General features: G+C 32.6%; 1 protein-coding gene and 1 long non-coding RNA gene across 2 annotated transcripts; one reads left to right on the top strand and one right to left on the bottom strand.

The window, feature by feature from the left end:
* Nucleotides 1-1,016: 1,016 nt before the first annotated feature.
* Nucleotides 1,017-21,785, top strand: LOC141486242 (uncharacterized). The gene is made up of 4 exons (XR_012467721.1): nucleotides 1,017-1,171; nucleotides 1,228-1,378; nucleotides 9,943-10,142; nucleotides 21,526-21,785. It is a non-coding gene; the product is annotated as an uncharacterized lncRNA (long non-coding RNA).
* On the bottom strand, nucleotides 15,763-17,155 carry LOC141486155 (uncharacterized). Its single transcript, XM_074183872.1, has 2 exons — nucleotides 17,017-17,155; nucleotides 15,763-16,788 (listed from the first exon to the last, which is right to left on the bottom strand). The coding sequence occupies exon 2, from the start codon at nucleotides 16,780-16,782 to the stop codon at nucleotides 15,763-15,765; it is 1,020 nt and encodes a 339-aa protein (XP_074039973.1). The 5' UTR covers nucleotides 16,783-16,788; nucleotides 17,017-17,155.
* Nucleotides 21,786-25,135: the final 3,350 nt, after the last annotated feature.

Here is a 25,135-nt window from a genome sequence, read left to right as displayed (position 1 = left end):
ATTGAATTTCTTGAACTTCTTATTACATATAATCATCTTTTAATTCATTTTTGAATTTTATTATTTTATTATTATTATTAATGAGGATACGTAAACCTCAACAAAAGGTTTCGATAATTGCAAAACTGACTTTATTCATGTTAAAAAAGAAGCATAAATCATTGAACAAATTCAGTTTGATGTAATCAAAATGTCTTATAGGGCAATTGGAGATTAGTAGATGCATCGCAATAGTACTCCAGAGCGTTCATCTAGTTCAGATGGAGAATGAAATGCGACTTGACAAAAGTATAATCGTGAAAATCGGAAACTCAGGCCACGTATCAGTAATTATGAGAATGTATTTCATCATTAGTCAAATGAAAAATTCACAAGTCATTTAAGGTGGTACTTGATTTTCTATCACATAATAGAATATAAATTTTGGAAATGTTATGTCTAATAGAGCACACTTAGATTATACTCTAAATTTATGCTAATCTTAAATTTACTTCATTATGTGTAAGTAATTATTCCATTGATTACTTATGAGATTAAAAAATGGAATGAGTTGGAGATTTAGAAATGAATTATGAATGACAGAAAACATTTATTATATATTTCAAAAATTGCGCCGAAATATTCTCAACGTCCACTTCGACCCACCTCTTCAGATGGGTATGTTCTGAGCTTGCCGTGAGCTGAAGTAATGATGTCATCAGTGACGTTCTCGAGGCGACCACAACAACCACGTTCATTATGTGGAATTGTTATAGGAGCATTTTGATCGTTGTGAGCGCTTAGTGGAACGCACGGTACATACCGTATACTGACGCGAAGAGGCGACGCGACTCGATGGGATATTCTGCGATACCACCTACTGACGGTACAGAATCATTAAATTGCACTCTAAAATACCGTTCATCAAATACGGACCCAGTTGGGTGATGACTGGCAAATTGCCGAAAAGGCAGAGCCATAAGAAGAAGAAGAAGAAAAAATACCGACCATTCTTTTGTCCCACGTATTTAACTATTTTGTGCCATTCCCATTGGCAACACTGGTGTCGGGTGCCATTGTGTAATCTGCTGAAAAACATTATGGCCGTACTTTATATTAAGCAAATTTTTATTTTATATTTTTCCACTTCTCTTGGTTTAACGTCGCGATGTTGACAGTCAATACTAAAATGGTAAGTATATCCTTGCAGCAATTATTTTCTGAAATGTATAGAAGTTTTTTTTCAAGGTACCATAATGGGTATTAAAACTGTGAGGTCAAAGGAGATCATCAAATAAATATCCTATTCTATAAAGCAAAAAGTTAATCTTCAGTAGAAATTGAAAATTGTTCTATAGACTCTTACCACACCATGATTCAGATGGAAGATCTTCACATGGTATGTTGATTTTTCTATTTTTGGACTTGAATTCTTATTCTTAATGAGAGAAGGAAAAAGACAATTTTAGAAACGTGATTTATCATGAAGTAATTCAAATTATGGAATATGGACATACATATTCTGATTATTGCAGTAACCAAGTGTAATTCCTGTTTCTAATTATTTTCAATACTGAAATAACGTTATCAGCAACAATGAATAATCAATATCGAACCACCAAATATTTAAACTCACAACATAGATAACAAGTGAGCACTTTCATTTATATAATTGTGACGTTGACCAATTCAGATTTAAGATACCTACATCAAACAGCGAAGTATGATTGTTTTGTATCTGATCCTTCCTCTTTATAATAATTACATACCAATTACTTGGATAATCAGAAAAACGAGGATTTTCATGTAAATTATCACATCAATACAGAGGCTCACTTCACTCTTAATCATCTCTCAATAACTAGAGAAGTGTTTATAATTGGCAATAATCTCATAAGAAGAACCTTCTAACTATTTTTAAATTTTTTTGGAGGTTCTCTTGAGATCCAAGAAATGAAAAAAGTCTCCGGGGGCCAGATTTGGAGAATAAGATGAATGCGGAAGCAATTCATGCAATTTTGCTATTGTTTTCATTGATTTGTGACTCGAGCATTGTCTTGATAAAACAGCACCGTTTTTCTTCAACTAGGGCTGGTTTTTCCCGATTTACTCTTTCAAATGCTATATAATAGTTGCTGTTGATGGTTTTATCCTTTTCAAGATAGGCAATGAATGTTATACCATGCGCATCCCAAAAATACTGATATCATATCCCTACCAGCCGACTTTACACGCTTTGGAGTAGGCTCTCAATGTGTAGTCCACTCAGATGACGATCTGATCGTTTTGATTCTGGTGTGAAATGATGGAGCCATGTTTCGCTCATTGTCATACATCGACGCATAAATTCGTGTTTTTTTATGGTGGAACAGCTTCAAACACTGCTCAGATTCATCAATTCTTTGTTGTTTTTGGTCAGTTGATATCTTTGGAGCATCAGCTATCTCGATCAACCTCACTTTGAGGTCATCTAGAATTACTTTGTTGGGTGCATCATCCTCGGTTCTCATTTCATCTTGTTTAAACTTGGCACATAGTGCCCATGTTTACAGATCTTTGTACATGTTGAAATTATCTTCTGTTTGTTAATGATTTTTTTTCTTTTTTTCAATTGTATGTATATTAGGGTAAGTTTCCTATTCAATAAAGATTCATTCATTCACACCACTTCTCAATGGTTGATTATCCTGGTGCAAAGTCCGAATAATGGTAATCAAGTTGGACCTTGGCTTCAATAGAATTTTTTTCGCCAAAAAGCAATGCTTAATTAACAAAGAATATTTATTTCTATCAATTTTTTTCAAACTAACAAAAGTTGCTTTACTCAAAGTGTTCTTTTGTTTGAAGGTGATTGACAATGTTTCATGATGAATTTCACTAGTTCGGACTTCCATTGTCTACTCTATAAAATGATTTGAAATCCCTGAAACAACTAAAAAAGAAGAATTGAAAATGAATAGTTGAAAATAACAATTATATTAACCAAAATAAACCTGAAATGAAATAATAGTGAAATAAAATACAAGTAAAAATAGAACAATTGAATAAATAAAAATAAAGAAATGAAAATAGAAAATAAAAATAGAAAAAAAAAATAAAAAGTGTAGAGATTCCAAGTCACGTTAGTTCACGACGTTTCGATTGTTAGTATCTACAATCGTCTTCGGGTGATGACTGGACTGATTCCTCCGAGAGATGACTATTTATAGGTCGTTCGAGTACTTTCACTTATCCCCGCTTTCCTTTTTCCGCTTCACTGGTTCCGTGGGAGATGACCGTTTTGGCGGGAGTTGGCCATTTTTTTGCTTGATGATGGGTTTCCATATGTTGCGTATTTCTACGCTGCCTTGGCTGAATACGTTGTTGGACAACATGTATGCGGCTTCCTTGAATTTTCTGAATTTTCAATTCTTCTTTTTTAGATGTTTCAGGGATTTAAAATCATTTTATAGAGTAGACAATGGAAGTCCGAACTAGTGAAATTCAAAATGTTCTATTCCACAAAATAATAGTCCGACAGCTGCACTGATACCTGTTGGATATAATCCGAAGTAATTTGTGATATTAGCCAGGGGAGTAGTTGTTTTCTGATAGGTGGCTGTTCATTAACCTACAGTGTAGGTTGAGACCGGTCTGAACGAATTGTTCTTTAAAATAATTTCAATATCAACCAGTCTTCAAGTATGCCTACTGACTATATTTTTAAAAATAATACTATATCCTTTATGTCTTCTTATATTATGGAAAACGGTGAAATCACAAGTTTCAGTTGTAAAAAAAATTATGGGACTCTTGTATTTTTGTTGGCACATAATCTGAAGTCAAAACACATTGTTTCAGTCTGCTTTTGAAGATACGAGCATCCAAAAGTAAACAAATTGACTATTTCAGACACTCATTTCTCATGATGAAAACTTTATTTAAAAAATATATCACATGTTTCGCTTATGCAGTAGCTTTTTGTTTATTGAATTGAGTACTATAAGTTCATTCTTTCTTACTCTGATATTTATACAGTGTGGTCCAACAAATGGGAAACTTTTTTATTATCGTTTTCTCAGAAAATTTTATTCTTGACAAAAGTTGGTGCATGTTCCAAAACTATACCAAGTGTACATGAAATGGCTTTATGACAAACACCATACAGGATAGGACAAAAAATATAAAGTTCGTTCAACAGTAAAGTACCCTTATTTCAAAAAATATAGAAATATGTTGAAGAGAAAAGTTGCTTAGAATTAAAAGTTATGTTCAGATACGAAGTCATGGCCTGCTATTCGAATTTTTTTTCTTTTATAAAATTTTGAATTACCCCCGTATGATACATATTTTTACTATTTTGATTTAATATGTATTTGAAGTAGCCACAATCAAATCAGTTTGGAGTATTTTTCATCAAATTGAAGTGTATTTGTAAAATTTACTTGGATTTGTATTTTTTTAGGTGACCATCAACTTCATGTTTGTTGCAACGATATTTAACAGAATTCTAGAATAAAACAAATACTCTTTTTAACGAGACAAATACTTTACTAAGTATAATGTTCATATGAATAAACTGTCAAAATCTATCGCGGATTGCCATGAACAAAAAAGAACCAATAAGCGATAGTACAAAAAAATACAGTAGGTAACTTCACAACTTAACAGGTGCTAACAATAAAAATTATCGAAGCGTCTCTGTATGTCCACCTTCTCTTTCGATGCATCTAATTTTTCGCTCATAAAATTCGTTTAATGTAGATCGCAACACATTAGCGGGAATATTTGTGCAATGAACTCGTATTGAAATTTCAAGCTCATCAACATTATTAAAGGGGCGATCTCTGTAGACTTTTTGTTTTAAGTATCCCCATAAGAAATAATCTAGAGCTGTAAGGTCTGGAGAACGAGGAGGCCATCGAGGATCGGTATGTCGTCCTAACCATTTATTACAAAATGTCCTATTCAGCCACTGAGAAACATTTCTAGTAGAATGGGCAGAACAACTGTCATGTTGGAACCATAACTTTTGCCGTTCTTTTAATACCATATCATCCAAAAACTCTCCTATTCAAATTCTCGCGAAAAAAAAAAAAAAAAAAACGGACCTAGTAATTTATCATTTAATATACCACACTAAACGTTTGTTTTCTGATAGTATTGATTTTTTTGTCAATAATAAAATTGGGGTTGACATCTGACCACCATCTGCAATTTTGTGATGATAGAACTCCATTTGTTGTAAAAGCAGATTTATCTCCAAACAGAATACATCGATGAAAATATATCGTTGTTCTTCTATAATAATAATAATAATAATAATAATAATAAATATGCTTTATTGTCTTAAGGGCAACTTGTTGACAAAGCTTGAGCAATGGGACAAGTCATATAACTTATTAATATAAGTAAAATTGCAAGTCATAGTAGATAATAAAGAAATTTCGTTTAACTAATAAAATACGAACATAAGCTTAAGCAATAAGGACAATTAAATATAACTAATCAATATAAATAATCAATCTAATCAATCTATTTGACTCTGAATCCACATGGAAAAATCATATCTCAAATCATAGTCTCTTTCTTGAAATGTACAAATGAATGTAGGTTTGTAAGCATGGTACTTTTGTTTCTTGAGAATACACTTCACAGAGGTTTTTTTATGCCGGTATAATCACTAATTTCTTGGGTGGATCTTCTAGGATTTTCTACTACTGCTTGAAGTACGTCCAGCTGGTTTTCTTCTGTGCATACAGGTTTCGTGCGCTCCGTATTATGTTTATATTCTAGTGAGCCGGGCTGTTTGAAATTCTTTAAAATTCTACTTACACTTGAATAGCAAATTTGTTTGTCTGGATGCCGCTCGATAAAAATATTTCCAGCTTTGCGCATTGTTTTACAACCATCACCACAGATTAAAACTAATTCTGCCTTTTCAGTTAACGTTAATAATACTGGGTGAGGCATTTTTAATTAAGGACAAATATGAAAACGTTTTACAGGCAAGTTTTAAGAAGCCACACTATCAAACTACAGTATTGTTTTAGGGCGTATGTGTTTTTTGTTCATGTCTATCCGCGATAGATTTTGGATTGTTTTTTAATATCTGTTCTAGTTGAGGCATTGTTGTCAGAATAAATGAATTTTTATACTTTTATTGACAGTTTATTCATATGAACATTTAGTTAGTAAAGTATTTGCCTCGTTAAAAAGAGTATTTGTGTTATTCTAGAGTTCTGTTAAATATTGTTGCAACAAACATGAAGTTGACGGTCACAGAAAAAAAATACAAATCCAAGTAAATTTTACAAATACACTTCAATTTGATAAAAAAATACTCCAAACTGATTTGATTGTGGCTACTTCAAATACATATTAAATCAAAATAGTAAAAAATATTTATCATACGGGGGTAATTCAAAATTTTCCAAAAGAAAAAAAATTCGAATAGCAGGCCATGACTTCGTATTTGAACATAACTTTTAATTCTAAGCAACTTTTCCCTTTAACATATTTTACATACATTTACAATTCAATACCACTTCCATCAGTATTACAAAGATCTGACATGTTTTGTCGGTGTACTGTCGGTGATGACTATCATCACCCGAAGACGATTGTAGATACTAACAGTCGAAACGTCGTGAACTAACGTGACTTGGAATCTCTCCACTTATTATTTTCTTTTTTCATTTCTTTACTTTAATTTATTCAATTTTTCTATTTTTACTTGTATTTTATTTCTCTATTATTTCATTTCAGGTTTATTTTGGTTAATATAATTGTTATTTTCAGCTATTCATTTTCAATTCTTCTTTTTTATTTGTTTCAGGGATTTCAAATCATTTTATATAATAGACAATGGAAGTCCGAACTAGTGAAATTCGTATATCGAACTATGTCATCAAGCATATCTTCGGTGTAGCGCAATTCCTTTCACGCCAGGTTAATGGATTATAATGTTTTCAGATCTTGTTCTAACGTTTTTCCTGATTGGGAATTTCGCCCATTTTGACTTGTTTTTGTCTAAAAATTGTATTTTTGTCATCTGCGTGTTCTGTTTCTTCTCCAGCAGCATGTTCTTCGTCTATTTGTGCGACTCCGACTTCTTCTAGCACTCCTTCATCTTCACCTTCAGAATTACTATCAATAAATGACTCATCATCATCATCAGAATTGGCGCCAAACACTTCCCATAAACGTTTGAGTCTTTTTTTGTTCTATTTCGTAAGACATTTCACAATTTTAGCGAAACTCCTGAAATATTCATGAAAATAATCAACAATATTTTGCAGAATATTATTTCAAATGAGAAATTCACCTCCAAACTTGATAACACAAATAGTTACATTGAAAGCGTTCCGGGGTATGTCTACCCCGACTGACTTCCAAGATGTCTCGCTCACAACTGAGACGTTGGACAGAGATGAGGGTGTGTAGTACCTGAAAGAATATGTTTCAACTACAGCTACTAAGCACCAAAAGTCGGTAGATAAATTCGTTTTGATTTGAGAGCTGTGACTTGCAGTTCTGGGGTATAGTATACCCCTAAACACTAACGAAGGGTTAAGTTATGTAAGGGCAACCCATGAAGTATTCTGTATTTATATATTTCATATTCAATGCTACAACACTGAAAGCTAAGTAAATGATTTAACCTTAAAATAAGTTGATGGATGTAGCCTTTACCACATGGTAGTGAATCATCATGAAAAATGAAACTTTATATGTTTTTTGTAATTGACATTACTACAGTTTTGTCCGATAAGGAGATTTTCAAACTTATACATTAAACTAAAAATGATTAATTACATTAACCCTTATATAACACTACTCTAGGCAATAATAGAGGTACTTAACTTAATTGAGTACCTGAATTTTTTTTACCTGTGACGATGTGGATGAGCTAATTTGAACACTGGTGAGTAAACTAGATCGATTTGAACATTTAATAGGTTGAACCTGCAATGCTTATGCTTATGAATTTCCAAGGATTCCAAATAATTGAGTTTGCAACCCTTCCTTGCATAGTGCAAAATTTCTGTATCGTTTAGATTCGGGAAATTGTAGTTGCATCCCAATGGTTTGATATCGTCAAATCATTTTCACCTAGTCTGAACGACCTTTCATATTCAGCATACCGTTTTGAGAAATTTCGCCCACATTGTCTCACATAAACACTATTACACTCTGGACACTTGAGCTTATAAACTGCAGATTTCTTTAATTTTTCCACTTCTTGATTTCTGAATTTACGGCTTTGTTTTCTGACTAACTTCTGGATTGTGTCTGAGTTGAAACCATTATTATGGCGCATCTGTATAATTATTTTAAATTCCCTAGCTGGATTGTTGCCAGACAAAGGTACTGAGAATGTTCTTTGCAAGAGAGCAGACATTACCATTCCAAGTAATTCTTTCCATCCAGACAGTCATAAATTAGCAGCCTACTATTCAGCGTTGCACAGAGCATTCTCAGTACCCTTGTCTGCTAATAATCTAGCTAGGGAATTTAAAATAATTATACAGATGGGCCATAATAATGGTTTCAACGCAGACACAATCCAGAAGATAGTCAGAAAACAAAGCCGTAAATTCACTTACAGATCAATATACCCCCAGATCAAGCAATCAGAAATCAAGAAGTGGACAAGTTAAAGAAATCTGGAATTTATAAGCTTAAGTGTCCCGAGTGTAATAGTGTTTATGTGAGACAATGTGGTCGAAATTTCTCAAAACAATATGTTGAACATGAAAGGTCCTTCAGACTAGGTAACAATAATTTGACATTTCCAAACCATTCCTTGTGATGCAGAAATTTTGCACTATGCAAGGAAGGATTTGGAATCCTCGGAAATTCATAAGCATGAGCATTGCGGGTGCAACCTGTTGAATGATCAAATCGATCTAGTTTACTCACCAGTTTTCAAATTAGCACATCCACATTGTCACAGACAGACAAAATTCAGGCACCCAAATAAGTTGGCTTCCCACCATCAATAAAGGACATATTAGGAGATGAATGTGATATTAATAACCTATTAGCTTTCCTCAGAAATACCAATTTGTTACATACTCTCTAAATTTTTTTTTCCATGTAATATATCGACAAGTCGCTAATGACCCTAGAGGTCGATGCGACTGTAAATAAATAAATAAATAAAAAAAAATAAAATAAGTTGAGTACCTCTGTTATTACCTACAGTGGTGTTATATAAAGGCTAATGTAATTAATTATTTTTAGTTTAATGTATAAGTTTGAAAATGTCCTTTTAGGACGAAACTTTACTTACAAATAAAAGTGGTAAAAAACATGAAAGTGTAATTTTTAATTTTTCATAATTTAACTTCACCAATTTATTGTATCATAGTTAATCCATCGATTTATGAATAAACTCTCTGAGAATCGCACTTGTTGACTAAACAATTCTCTTCATCTTTCTACTGAAAGCAACCATGTATTTTCCGTGCATGAAAGAGGGCAAACTTTTAGATTGCAAGTGTCAGTTGCGGCATAGCGAAATTGGATGAGGTCTTCTGTGGAGGTTATTCTGAAATCTTTTTGTTCCAAAGTCTTTTTTTGTTTCAGTACCGATTACCTTTTGTTTCATTTCATGTATTTGAAATTTCACTGAGATGAATTTTCCAATAACGTTGAGGTTTTTCATGCCTCATTTTCCTGAAAATTATTCTACTTATTGCCAAGTGGACATCTGCATACTGAACCTCCAGTAATTAAATATTATACTGTTCTACTGCTCAAGACTGCCTAAAATATTCTTGATTATGATAGAATTCTTCTTGTTCTTTAGAGGGACTGTCGAATTTAGTATGTGATTAGCAAGATACTAAAGATTTGTGAGCTCCTTCTGAATTCTACGATAAAAATATATGTAGCGATTCCTGACTCATTGAATGAATAAATTTATTTCAGTTTTGAAAATATGGACCCTTTTTTATTGTTTTTTTTCCATTTCAGACCAGAAATCAGTCTTGCATGGACAGTTGTATGTTTAGGCCGATAAGAAGTGCTGACATTCCACATGTGTCTGCTACGGATATGGATTATGGATAAATTTGAGTGGAAACACCTGGGAACACTCGTTGAATGCAACTTGAGGGAGTCAGTTACATACCCATAATAATAGAAGTGGTTCGGAGAACATTGACGAACAAATGGTAAGATTTCAACATTTTTCTTTCTGAAAGATTATGAAACAATAATTATTTCTTAGCAAGCAAAAATTTGAGTTCAAATTAGAATTCTGCATATGAATCATCCTACTGTATATAAAATCACACACAATTAAAATTGAACCATCATCTCTCGTTTCAACTCGAAATAAAATTGAGTATTTTCTCTGTATGAACTTTGGTTGTTTCCATGTGTTTAAACTTCATGAGTGTTATATGCTTCAGATTTCATAATGTATCAAGAAAAACATTAATTTCTTTGCTGATTTCATATTCATAACCTCTACTTTCATAAGTAATACTTTCACTTGTTTTGCAATTGTAATTAAATTTGATTTGAAAGGGTTATATTTTTAGGAGTGATTAATTTTTGGGAAGAAAGTTTTTGGCTTTCTACTACTCCATCTGATACAAAAAAAAATGGATGAGAGAATCTTCCAAAGAAAGGAAGGAAGTAATCAATTTGAAAATAAGTAACTCTATACATGGATGTGTAGATCATGCAAAGAAGTAACTTTCAGACACAAACTGAAAGAAGGTCCTCCTGAAACAGCTACTTTCATATAAACATTGAATTACACGAAAGAAAAAATTCTTTCGAAACAAATACTTCTATATGAACACTGGATCATACAGAAGATACTTTTCTCTATTCAGTTTGTATATCGAACATTTGTTGAGGAATAAGAATCAGATATCATTCACATGAGTTCTACTTTGAATGAATGGTAATAAATTGTACTCACATGGAACACTGTCACCCTAACTGGTATATATATAATTATATCTCATTGTACTATGGAGTTCCTGAAGAAGAGCCAATAAAGTCTAGAAAGCATGAACAGAATGGAGTCTCGAAAGCTTTCGTATTTTTTGTCTCTGACTTCAATACCTGCTTCAATCTTACCCTGTTTCTTAACTTAGCCAGTCGAGCTAACCTCTCCTCTCTCAATATTATTGTATATTATAAAAATATAGTTGTATAAAAAAGGGTTACTTACTAATGTGAGACTTGAATGAACGTGATTACAAACTAACAGAAAAAACATGAATTTTAGGTGACAGTGAGAAAAACAGTAGAATTTATTTTAATCAAAGCGAAAAATTTTGTTAGGGTATTCCAGTAACACATTGTATTGTTTTCGCTGGATATTTTAACTATATAATAGGTTCTTCAAGCATTTCCATTCTGAATGAATGCTCTATATAATAACTATTTGAACCATACGACCACGTTCCGAAAACCTAAAATTTGTAATAAGTGAAGATGAATGTTATGATCTATCTGTCTAATGTTGCGAGTCAAAAAAAATGTGTATTTTATTCATCAATTTCTATTTCGTTCCCTTCAAAGTTGTTCCCCCGATATAATAGTAGTAGTAGTAGTATTTATTAACCATAATGAATACACTCAGTACAAATGGCAGGTCACAGAATAGGTATACTAACATAAATGAGTAAAATATATATGTATATAGAATATAGAGATGTCAGAAATAACAATTACAAACTTATAACAACAAATAGCTTCACAAAAGGAATGTAAATATTAAAATAAACATATATCTGTACATAAATATTTGCCAACACAAAAGATATTTCTTTGTTTTGCTCTTGAAATTGTCATAGCTGCTAATGTCTTTAAGAAGCTTTGGCAGCTTGTTGTAAAATTGATATACAGTTATAGAGAGTTCATTTTTTGAAGGTTGCTGTCCTATGCTTTGGTATATCAATAATGAATGTTCTTGAAGAGTAATTATTACTTCTTCCCAATATGTTGAATTCAGCAAAGTTATTTTTCACAAATGTTATGCATTTTAGGATAAATATGGAATGGAATGGTAGAATACGGTGCTCTTTAAAAGTGGATCTACAGGATTTTCTATGTTCCAAATGGAATATCAGTATAATTAGTCTTTTTTGAGATATAAAAACTCTTTTGTACTCAGTTGGTAGCCCCCATGTTGCAATATTATTTAATAAGTGGCTATATGCATAGTATAGGTTCAGCAACCCATTCCTGTCTAAAATTGGTTTCATTTGAACAATTGCCTAATATGCTTTATTGACCTGTTTACCAACAAAGTCTCTTTGAGAAGAGAAGCTGAGGTCAGAGTCTAGCCAAGTACCGAGTAGTTTGGCACTATCACTAAGATTCATATTGCTATAAAGATTTTCAGGAATTTTTTTCTTTATATGAAAATTTATATAAACCGTTTTATTCTTGTTCGGAATAAGGCGATTTTTCTGACACCATACTTCCATTTCAAGAAGAGTAGTTTTAATATTCTTCTGGAGTTCCTCAAGAGTATCTCCACAAACAGTAACTGTGGTATCGTCTGCAAACATTGTAACTTTTCCAACAGTTATGTGGTTGGTAAGGTCGTTAACAAACAGAAGAAAAATTGACAGTCCCAGTACTGATCCTTGAGGTACGCCTAAAGAAACAGCACACCTCTCTGATAATCGATGTTCCATTTTAATAATTATACTTCTGTTCGTCAAATAAGATTCAAACCATTTCAAAATAGTGCCCCTGATACCCAGAAAACTGAGTTTTTCCAAGATGAAACCAATGTTTAGGCAGTCAAAAGCCTTTGAGAAATCAAACGTAAGTGATACTACATATTGTCCCTTGTCTAAAGTATAAACAAAATTCATTAAATGGTATGTGCCAGCGTTTTTTCCAATCCTCGAAGCAGTTCTGATGTGCACTTTTTGGCATGTACTTGAGCTCTCTCAGCGATTCTGCTTTTATTTCTTCAATCGTCGCAAAACGCCGTCCTCTCAATCGCAGGAGCCAAATCTGGTGAATATGGTGGCTAACACATGATTATGGTGTTGTTCTTTGACAAAAAATTACGAACGAGTAATGACGAGTGAGCAAATTTAAATAAAAACACACCCTCCGCAAGTTTATGGCAACAAGCAAGACGAATGCATAGAATTGCTTCCACAAGCACAACTTACGATAATAGTGACTGGATAGAACAGTTTTTCGAAAGAATCACACCATGTTGGGTAAACAAGGAAACAGATTTCGAAGTGAACCCAAATATCAGCCAGCGATCATCACATAGAGATATAGTATCTGCACCAATCTCCTTAAACGAACTGGATTTTGCGTTGAAACACTCAAACAAATCGTCACCTGGGTTCGATCAAATAACATATGATATGCTTTGGAATCTACCACCTACAGCTAAAAAATTTTTATTGGAAATATTCAATGATGTTTGGACTGGAAACGAAGAGATTGAAGATTGGAAGAAAAGCATTGCGGTGCCAATTCTGAAGCCAGGGAAAAACCCTAACTTACATGAATCCTACCGACCCATATCTTTATTATCATGTATATACAAAACATTCGAACGAATCATCAAACATAGATTAGAATTTTACTTGACCTGCAATTCTAGTCTCCCTTCAAAACAGTTCGGCTTTAGAAAAGGACTAGGAACCATTGATGCAGTTTCACATCTTGTAACCGATATTCAGTTATGTTTTTCAAAAAATCATTACCTAGGTGCTGCCTTCTTGGATATAAAAGGGGCTTACGATTCGGTGTGTATCCATATGTTGAGACAAAAATTAATAGAAACTGCAATCCCCGAAAGAGTTGCTAATTTAATATATAAAACATTATCGCGAAGAGAAGTGTACATTAGAACAGCAAATAATTCGATTATAGGACCTCGATATGTCTCCATGGGATTACCACAAGGATCCGTCCTATCACCATTACTGTTTAATATTTTTACAAGTAATATACACGAGGAAAATACTTCCTATAAACTCATTCAGTACGCAGACGATTTTGTAGTATATAACACCGAAAAAAAATTACAAACCTGCATATTGTCTTTGAAATCTTTCATCGCATCGATGATTACGAAGTTTAACTTATTGGGATTCACCCTCACCCCCGAAAAAACCTATATTACATTTTTTACCAGGCACAATTTACCAAACATGAATAACATCACAGTTAACAATACCGATCTCCCAGTGTCTCCAACAATTAAGTACCTTGGAATTATTTTAGACAAAAAGCTCACATGGAAACCTTTCATTGAACACATCGCAACAAAATGCCAAAAAGGAATCAACTTTTTAAAGTTAATACGAAGGACATGGTGGGGGGCTGACCCGCAGACTTGCCTGCTTTTTTACAGAGCATACATTCGTTCCATCATTGACTATGGCAATACGCTATACGGATCAGCTAGCTTATCAACTCTAAAAAAATTGGACATTGTGCAAAACTCTGCCTTAAGACTCTGTCTAGGTCCCATGTGTTCAACACCCATCGAACCGTTACGTGTAGAAGCGTTAGAACCACCACTTGTATTAAGGAGACAATTTTTGGCAGAAAAATTCATCATTAAATCGGAAATCAAAAATCCTGGTATCATACAAAAAGTAGCCCAATTGAACATGTGTGACCTAACCAACAAATATTGGGAGAAAAAACCATCCCCACCGCTATGTACTGCATATAGAAACATACATAATATAATGGAAAACCCGAATAAAGGTAGCATAAATAACATGAAAGAATTTCAATATGCCCTAAATTCATTCTCTATCACAATCCCTGTATATAGTGATGAACCAAGTTTAAACAATTGCATCCTGAAAAGTTATATAAATAAATTTCCAGAGTACACATGCATTTATACAGACGCTTCCAAACAATGTGAAGGAACTAGCTGTGCATATTATATTCCCATTGCGAATGTGAGTGAGATATTCAAACTGAACCAACTCACTTTCATATTTTCAGCAGAAGCAATTGCTATAACCAGAGCACTTGAATATATAGAACAACAGTGTATTAAAAAAACAATAATAATATCTGACTCACTGTCTGTACTATCAAAAATATCACAACCTATCAACATACTTACATATCAACTCAGCTCGCATATTCTGGAATTGAAAATTCTTATCAGCAGGCTCTATGAAGCTAATTTTGATATCAAATTAATGTGGATCAAAGCTCATGCAGGCTCAATAGGCAACGAGAAAGTTGATGAACTGGCAAAGACAGGCATCAGAACAGGACAACACCTTGAGAATGAAAGTGGCGCTGAGGAATGTCTAATCTTAGCAAAGAGTAGGTTCAAGGAAAATTGGGAAACAGCATGGAAAGAGTATTGTAAAAACTCTGCTACGCAGTATACCCGGTTAGTACCAAAAATCCCTGCGGAAATATGGCACAAAAAAATGAAGTATGGACGGAAAACAATTGTTACAATAACCAGACTGAAATTTGGACATGCATGTTATCCAGCTCATCTTTACAAAATAGGAATCGTTGAGTCAAACAAATGTGCCACTTGTAATGTAATATCTGATATTGATGATATATTTTTTAACTGTTCTGAACATCAGGAACAAACCAAAGATTTCATGGAAACATTAAGACGAGAAAAAATAATACCACCGTTAAATATACTGCTCTTACTGGCACTGAACAAACCACAAGTAATAGATGCTATGATGAAATTCGTGAATGATTGTAACCTGAAGTTGTAGAGGATACTTGATGTGAATTCTATGTGTTCATGTTCCCATCCCCAAAATCCTTTCTTTCCGTTGTCTACCTTTTCTGTGCAAAGTCACCCTGATCGACCCCTGGGTGTGAAAAGTAATATCCTAACACCCGTTCCCTTGCTTTCGAAAAATTGAGAGAAAAACTAACGTTTAGTTGCTGGCTATTATGGACTATGCGTCCAACGGCCACCAAAAAAAAAAATATGATCAAGACCGGTCTTTCTGATCCCAGATTGTTGAAAAAGCTGTTTTTAAAATAATTTTCGAACACTGAAGTTTCCATCCATCCATTTGTTGTGGCAGCGTATGTTGTTCCAGGGAATCCTGTATTTTGTGGAGCCATAAATTGGTCCCATATATTCTTGCCCTTGAATATTATGAGTGGAGGGGCTTTGGCTCCGGCAGCACTACATCCTAGTAGCACGGAGATGTTTTCCTTTCCCGGCGAACTTGTTGTGCGAGTTGCTGTACTCCCTTTTGGACCAATAACCTTAGTTTTAGATGGATCTTCACAAAAGCTGGTTTCATCAAAGTTCCAAATCAGATGTGGCTTGTCGCTTAAATTTAATTCATCGATCGTACTTTTTAAGTTGTTAAAATAATGTTTGATAATGAATGGATCGCAAGCTTTTTCCCGAGCATACTCAACACTCTGTGGTTTTTTCAAAGAAAGGTTATGTCTCTGTTTAAATGCAATGAACCAATCTTTCGAAGGTACACCATCTTTAAATGGAGTTTTTAATCCTTTCTCCTTTACATATGTCCCTACTATGTCTAAAACTTCTTTTCGCGACAATCCGTAGCCGTATTTTTCCATATAAGTCAGACCTGCCACTAGTGTTTTTTCATCTTGTAAGGGTAGAGCTGTCGATCTACCAAAAGAGTGAGACTTCTTTCCACGTCTTCCTTTAATGTGATCAATTATGGTTGTCAGCGGAATATTATAATTTTTACTAGCTCTATATGCGGTATAAACTACTGATTTTACTTCTGCCACAGCTTGTTGCAACTGCTCTCTGGTGTATTTACCACCTTTATCAGTTTTTCGCACATATTTGTTAGGCATTGTGATCTGCAAGAGATAAATATAACTGTTATTTATTGTTATATTTTCAAAAAAATTGTCGGGGAAGTGCGTACTAGTAAAAAGTTGACCGGTACGCACTTCCCCGTTCTAACATTTTTGTAGGTTAAGTGCGTACGTCATGTTTTTTTCCTAATCATGAATTTGAAATAAAAACATAAAACTATTGTTAGTTACTTCAATTATTACTACATGAGAATTCACATTTATACTTACCAAAATACACAAATATTTCACGATGATTGCAGATGCATAACTACGATACCAATTACGACCACCTGTTTATTTTGCACGCTCATGAAAAATGATATTCCGTTGCCTCAAAATCGCGTCGTCTACTGCCACCTATTTATGGGTAGTTGAAATATGTTGAAAAGATTTATTGTGCAAGTCGCCACATTTATTCATTCATAAATAGAAAAACTACAGGCTCACTAACGCACTTACCCGACTAACGCACTTCCCCGAGTTGACCTTATAGAGTTACATAGTTATTTTCAAATTGATTACTTCCTTCCTTTCTTTGAAAGATTCCCTCATGCTTTTTTTTTGTATCAAGATGGAGTAGTAGAAAGTCAAAAACTTTCTTTCCCAAAAATTAATCACTCCTAAAAATATAACTCCTTCAATTCTAGTAACGTTTTCTTTTTCTAAACGTGGAAATGTATTCTGCAAAAGATAGTGTTTCCACAATTTTAATTTGCGCTCAAAGCCTTGAATTTCATCATACACATTGTGAATAAACTGTTCTCTGCCTTGAAGTTCCACATTAAGATCATTGAAATGCTGAGTCAAGTCGATAAGAAACCCAAAATCGCACATCCATTCTTTATTACCAAATTTCACTTTTTAAGTTGTATAATGCATTACACTTCTACTAAGCCAAAGTACTTCGGTTTGAAAAACGACGTCGCCATATTCAGTTTCTGAATCTTTCAGGAATTTTTTAAATTAACAGTGATATCTAACGCGCGCCACTCTTCAAAATTAATTAGTTTAATTATTGGTACTGTGACATTTGGCAAACCCAGTCTTTTCGTATACAAAGTTGCCTGGTGAAGCAGTCTTTACTGCCGTATTTGATAAAATAGCTTGATTTTTGACAATAGCCTGTTTTCAAGTTTCAAATGTCCATGTGGTTTCCCTTATTGACTTTTTTTATGAATTTTATGCTCTCTGGTGGGGGACAGTTATGTTTGTTTTGTATGGCGTGTGTTGCTAGGTTTGATTTATATACTATTGGGTTTATGTATGCCTTTTTGTGTTCATCGTACCTTTGGATCAGTTTTTTCTTGGTTTGGTCGATATAGAATTTGTTGCAGTCCGAGCATTGTATCCATCCCGGGATATACAGTATACATAAAACTCACAAAACAAGTCGATAAGGGAAACCGCATGGACATTTGGGAAAACTTAAACATCCATAAATTTAACAGTCAAAAATCACTTATCGAGGAACAAGTACAAATCAAAACAACAAGACCTAACATTCAATATATTAAACAAATCAACATACACGCCTAGAAACAATAAACCTAGAGAAGATTTAACACAAAGAATAGTACTTGATGTAATCCAAATACAGGCAAATTTACCTAAAGTAACAGAAGTGCCTGTACTGAGGCATTCGGACTGTATAAAAAGACAAACAACAGGATCACACGCTCATATAGAATAGTGCCTAAAGGATGACAGCATGACCAGCTGTCGAAAACGCTCGCATATAATCAAATAGAAGTCATAGAGCTTCAAATCCTTTTTTGTAACTTACATTAATAGTAATATATATATATATATATATATATATATATATATATATATATATATATATATATATATATATACACACACACACACACTCAGTATCATTCAAATCTAAATACCAGTTACAAGACATCAGCTCAAGCTTGATTCTATGCATATCTTCTTCGTTAAGATTCCTGTATTTTTTCACTAGTGTAGTTTTGCTATCACTTTTAAATATGTTAAGGGTAATCAGAGAGTGATCACTTATTTTAGGTGTAAATGAACTTGAGCAATAAATTTTTTTTGATTAACTAGAACATAGTCTATCAGAGTTTCACTATCATTTGTTATTGTAGTAGGTTCAGAAATTAACTGATCAATTCCATATTGTAACAACAGATTTTTAAATTTCACTCTATAAAAATCCTCATTCAACAGATTAAAATTGCAATATCCAACCACTATACAGAGCCATTTAGAGTTAAAAAGAGAATCACATACATTATTTTAAAAATTTTCTAAAAAATTTACCTCAGAGCTTGAGGACGAACGGTAGAAACATTCTACCAACCACTGACTAGACCCAATATCAACTTTAATAGTTTTACACCAATATGTATTATCTAGTATAATGGTTTTATATACCGAAAAATTAACATTAGAATTAACATATATAATGACACCTCCTGTATACTGACTATTAGAATCACATCTGATTAAACTGTAACCTAATATTTCAATTTCCCAATTATCGATTTCTGGAGTTATTCTTGCTTCACTGATTAAAATCAATTCAGGATTGAGCTGCAATACAGTATCCCTGATCTGATCAATTTTATTGAGTAAACTTTGAGCATTTAAGTAAATAATGTCTACATTGAATTGCATATGCCCAACTTTATTAACAATAGTAGGTATATTATTTATATATTTGATCGTTTTTGAGAAATCTCAATTTGTGTTATGCTCATTTAATTGATTTTTTATGTATATATAATGTGCTTGCTGCAATCTTGTTTGGTCAGATGTAATTTTAATATTAGGCATATTTGAAGGCTTATCTACAGCTACAGCCACATACCACACAAAGCGGTCAAATGAACTGAGTCTACCAATTCCAAAAACATGTTTGGTTCAAAACTCGTTGATATATAATGGAATCAGGATATACAATAAACCTCCCAATGAAATCAAAGAGACTCCTTTCATCATATTCAGAAAGAAATGTACAAAACTATTAAATGATAAAGCCTATTATGACCTACAAGAATATTTTGACGATGCGCTGTAATTTAGAATGTGATGAAACTGCGATTGTACTGTGTGTGAAACACATATTTTTATTCGTTGTCCTAGTTCTTGTGATGTAACCTTTGCATATGTATGTATATATAGTTTATATTTTATTTTAATCATTTCTATTTTATTTTAATCATTTATATTTTATACACTTATACTTCACATCTTATACTTCATATATGTATCGTTTATTTAGCACAAGCTAATGCAGTTACAATATTAGTCTTAATCTAGGTTAAAAATTTAAATGTCACAATTAAAATTTAAAATTTAAAATCATGTACATTGAAATATATAAATAAAAACAGCACAATAAATGAAATAAAAAGAAGAAAAAAAAACTGTATTAGCAGGTTCCTATACTAAACACTTTGTAGGTCTAAAAGGTGCACTTTTAATTTTCTTTTAAATATATTTAGAGAGGTAGCATTCTTAATATCCTCCGGTAGTTCGTTGAATGCTTGAACTCCTTTAATGAAAACTGTATTATTTGAATTGACATTACTAGTCTGACGTATATGAAAGTTATTGCGACTTCTTGTATTGTATTCATGATATTCAAAGTTATACTTTAATTTGTCACGTAGATATACAGGAACATCACCAGTTTTAATTTTAAAAATAAATATTAATGCTAAATAACGAAAGTAATTTTTTACTGATAACCATTTTAATGTATTCAACATTAATGTTATATGTGTTCTTCTATCACAAGATAATATTACTCTCATTCCTCTATTTTTAAGTTTCTGAAGTCTTCCAATTTCATTTTGGTTTAGTAAGTACAAGATGGTTCCACAATAAGTAAAATGAGGTAAAATCAAACTATTATACATGTTTATATTGATATTTATTTATGATATTGTGTTTGTAACAAGAATTTTTTATTCTTAAGTACATACATCACATCCTTCGGTGAATTCAATTTTACTTTCATTGGTCTACTTTTGGCTACATTGAATTTGCCTAATCTAAATTATTTCAGACCCTGTTTGTTTATATTATAGTCTTTTAAAATTTTATTCACAGTGACCCATATCCTCAGCATTACGCTCTGCTTGTATTTGTTGGGTAGATTCATTCACATTAAAAATTATAATATTACTTGCCCTTTGTTGTCTATCCATCACCTCGGCTATCGTGTTCTCCATTTCACACAGCTGGGAAAGTCCTGCCTTCGCTGCAATATTTTGTTTGAGCTTTTCTTGTTCAGATTCCAGATTTGCAACCTTTTCTATCAAGGGGGGAAGTTTCTTGAAGACCACTAAACAACTTTCAAAACTACATTTCAATTGATCCATTTCCATTTTGATATTCATTATATCCTTTTTCATTCCTTCAACTGTTTCTTCCATAACCTTGATATTTTTGAGAATAGCTGGAGCTCTTTTGAATGCTTCTTTGCGGTCAGGGCAAAAGTACATAATATCACGTTTAACAAGTATTATAGCTCTGTATTCAGTAGGTGTTGGATTTGCAGTTTTTCGTAGTCTTGGGATTATAGTAAAAAATATCTTTGCAGCTATCACACATTACAGGGTCTTCATCATAAAAATAATAATTTTTAATAATAGTATATTCATTCCACAGAAAAATATAGAACATAGTGAAAACAATATTTTTAGTTTGATTGTATTGATAACTAAAATTGGTGTCTAAGGTCTTATATATTTTTTTCAGAGTCCTGCTCTATGATAAAGACAGCTGAAACACTACCAAAGCCATCTCAAGGGCAAGTCAACCTGGGAAGCTGAAAAGAAGAAAAATGAAGTTTGTGAAATATTGTGGAATAGTAGTAGTGTTTTCTCAATTTATCATCAAATAATTTTGGTTGAATGGCTTACAGGGCTTACATTAGCGTTAAATGTTTTCATTCACAAAATTATTTCAATACATATTATGGTCACATTTTGACGAAGGTAATATAGCTGGGAAGTGTTTTGATTTTCATTTTACTAGCTCAGCATTGGAAAAAAATACTTTCTTACAGGTGTATTGCAGGAAACAGGAATATTTGTTTTATTGTAACAGGAATATTTTATTGTTGTATTTTATTCTCTTTCAGGAAAATCTTACACTTGAACAAATTTGATCATAATGGTGTTTTCTTTCTTGAATGTCAAGGCATACTTGAGGAAGCGATAAGTGATACGGCACTTGTTCTGTTTTCAGAGTTGATTTTCATTATCTTTTGGTGATGCAAATTTTCGAAAATGAGTTGCGTGTAGTTGAATACTCCGACATTGTACAAGTTTTTCAATAAATAACTACTCCAAGGGGGTCAATATATGAAAGTCAGGGCTTCCATTTTTTTTAACTGGAACTTCAATAATTCCCTACTTCAGTAACTACTTTAAAATTTTCTATGTAGTTAGGACTGGATGTCAATCTCAAGATTAGTCACCTTGTCGAAGATGTTGCTCTCGGTCGGGGAAATTATCAAGGTATTGGAAGTTTTGAAATCAATTTATTATTGCTCCTCTTTGGTGCGATCTTCGAAATAGTTCGGATATAAAAAAAAATCTGATGGGTGAAATTCTTTCATTATTTTTTAAATGAAGTGGACGTCTTGGTTGAATTATTTGTTCTGTTATTTTGATTCATAAAAAGTTTTGCTTGCACGACTTATTTATATTCTCAGAATTTTGGTTAAAGGTGCTTTCTTTCTTTCTTAAATGTTTATGCAGAGTTGATTTTCATCATCTCTTGAGCCTCACATTGCAGTTGATTTTGATTATGTTCAGTAAGTTCTAATTAATTCCTGAAGCATTTATTTTAATAGGTGAGCAATTTATGTTTCTGACATAGTTTGGAGATGAAAATGTTGGTTTTTTGTAATCAAATACTTTTGGTTGAATTATTTTTTATTACTTGTTATTATGTAATTTAGATGCATTTTCAACCATGTTACAGAAAAGTCATAATCATAAAAACGACAAAAACCAATCAGGGCTAAGATTAGGTTTTTGATGTTTTTGGAATAATATCTCAATATCCGCCACAATATCAATATTTGGATCAAAACTCTGCCTAAATGATACGCCTCAACCGAATCTAGAATGAGACTGAAAGGTACACTGTGCAAAAAATATTTTACTTGAATATTCTTTCCTGATTACGAAAATGACCCTAATGTCGATGTTCATAAAGATGTAGTGGATATGATATGTGGCGTTTCGCAGCTAGAATTTAAAGAACATCATGAAATATACATTTGAAAAGGGCGGATCAGATTTGATATAACAAGCGATCTAGGGTTAAACTTGAACAATTTTGGTCATTGGTGCTTTCTTTCTTGAATGTTTATACAGAGTTCATTTTCATGATTTCTTGATCCTCACATTGCAGTTAATTTGGACTATATTCAGTAATCTCAGATTAATCACTATTTTAAAGCATTTCTTTTGATAAATGAGAAAGTTATCCTCGTGGAATAGTTTGAAGATATGAAAGTGTTTATTTTTTTTATAATGGAATAATTTTGGTTGATCTTTTATCAATTGATATTATGTAATATACATTTTCAACCTTGTTCAATAGAAACCAAAACCATAAAAACGACAAAAACCAATCAAGGCTAAGGCTAAGATTAACTGATGTTTTTATTCAAAAATTTTTTTCCTATATTTTCTGTTCACATTCTTACGAAGGTAATATAGCTGGGAAGTGTTTTGATTTTAATTTTACCAGCCAGGAAAATACTCACAGGTGTATTTGAGGATACAGGAATATTTGTTGTATTACATGAGTATTGTTTTATTGTTGTTTTTTTCTCTTTCAGGAAAACCTTATACTTGAACAATTTTGGTCAATGCTGCTTTCTTTCTTTAATGTTTATGCAGAGTTGATTTTCGTTACCTCTTGATCATAGCAAATTTTCAAAAATGAATACATGTAGTTGAAATATCCGACATTTTTATAATTACTGCTGTATCTACTCTAATATTCATCATGTAATTAGGACTAGATATCAGAAATTATTTTGATATTTCATGTTCACATTTTTTTAATTGTTTTTCAGAAAAACATTACACTTAACAATTTTGGTCAGTGGTGCTTTCTTTCTTGAATATTTATGCAGAGTTGATTTTCATTATCACTTGATTATAGCAAATATTCGAAAATGAGTTGCTTAGAGTTGAATTCTCCGACATTATATAAGTTTTTCTGTGAGAAAATATATGGAATTCAGCTTCAATGATTTTGTTGAACTGGGATTTCAATACTTCGTTACTTAGTTTCTACTCCATTATTTACAGTCTACCTGAATTCACTGACGTTTTTCGCTTTTTTATTTGCATTATCACAATGCTGATGTGCAAACTAATTTGTGGAAATATTATTATTACTATTACCATGTATCAATGGAAGCCTTGGTGCAAGAAGGTGTTAACACAATATTAAGGAATTATAGAAAAATCGATTTGATTAATAAAAACTGGAACTTTTTATCAACACATATGTCAATAATATTTTTTGCGTTACATGGCAATGAAGTGCTTTCGAAAATCTTGTGGTGGGTATAGTTGCTTGAATTAATGTCCACGGTTCCAGAAAAATTGGAAATACTGAAAAAAAATGAATTCCTCATAACCTCCGAATTCCTCATAACCAGTAAAGTGATTTCAAATTAAACAAGAAAGTCGTAAGTGAATAATTCTATTGTTGAAAGCATTTTTCAAAATAACTCAGATGTAGCACGTTAAGAATAATAGTTCTTTCAGTTTTCTCCTCTTGTTAGATTATGATAGAATCCTCTGAGGTTTTCGGGAATAAATGGTAGCTGTTCCTGAATGTTATCGAATTTTTTGGTGCAATAGCCTCACTTTTTCCATCATACATCATCATACCAAAATGGTATCATCGTTCCTATTTCTGATCGTTTTTCCTGAGATCAACTTTACTCCAATCTTTTGCTTCATCGAAAGAGTATCGACATTTAGTTATTCCGAACTCCTCGGTCTGGATCCACCTCAACTCTCTAAATACAACTTTTTCATTCATTCATTCATAATGCAGATATAAGAATAAAATAGAAAAAATATTATGATACACGAATAATAGAATGCAAATGTAGAGAGAAAGATAAAAAATATTACAAGAGATGTAAGATGGTAATTTTCATCTATCTCCTTGCTGAAGTTTTCCAATTCCCGAATTTTAGGAGAAAGGTTCTTCATGTGAGCAGATCTCTCGTTGAACTGCAGCCATTTGTTCAGACTCCACTTTAAAGAGAGAGACTTGCTCTTCCAGTTCAACAAGTATGCCCCTCTTCGCTATATATTCCGTT

Source organism: Leptinotarsa decemlineata, unplaced genomic scaffold (genome assembly GCF_025532065.1).
Source record: "Leptinotarsa decemlineata unplaced genomic scaffold, Ldec_3_MD MMD2_tig00026347_RagTag_RagTag, whole genome shotgun sequence".
Classification (NCBI taxonomy): domain Eukaryota; kingdom Metazoa; phylum Arthropoda; class Insecta; order Coleoptera; family Chrysomelidae; genus Leptinotarsa; species Leptinotarsa decemlineata.
Note: the sequence above shows the minus strand (reverse complement) of the source record. Positions and strands in the feature narration are given on the sequence as shown.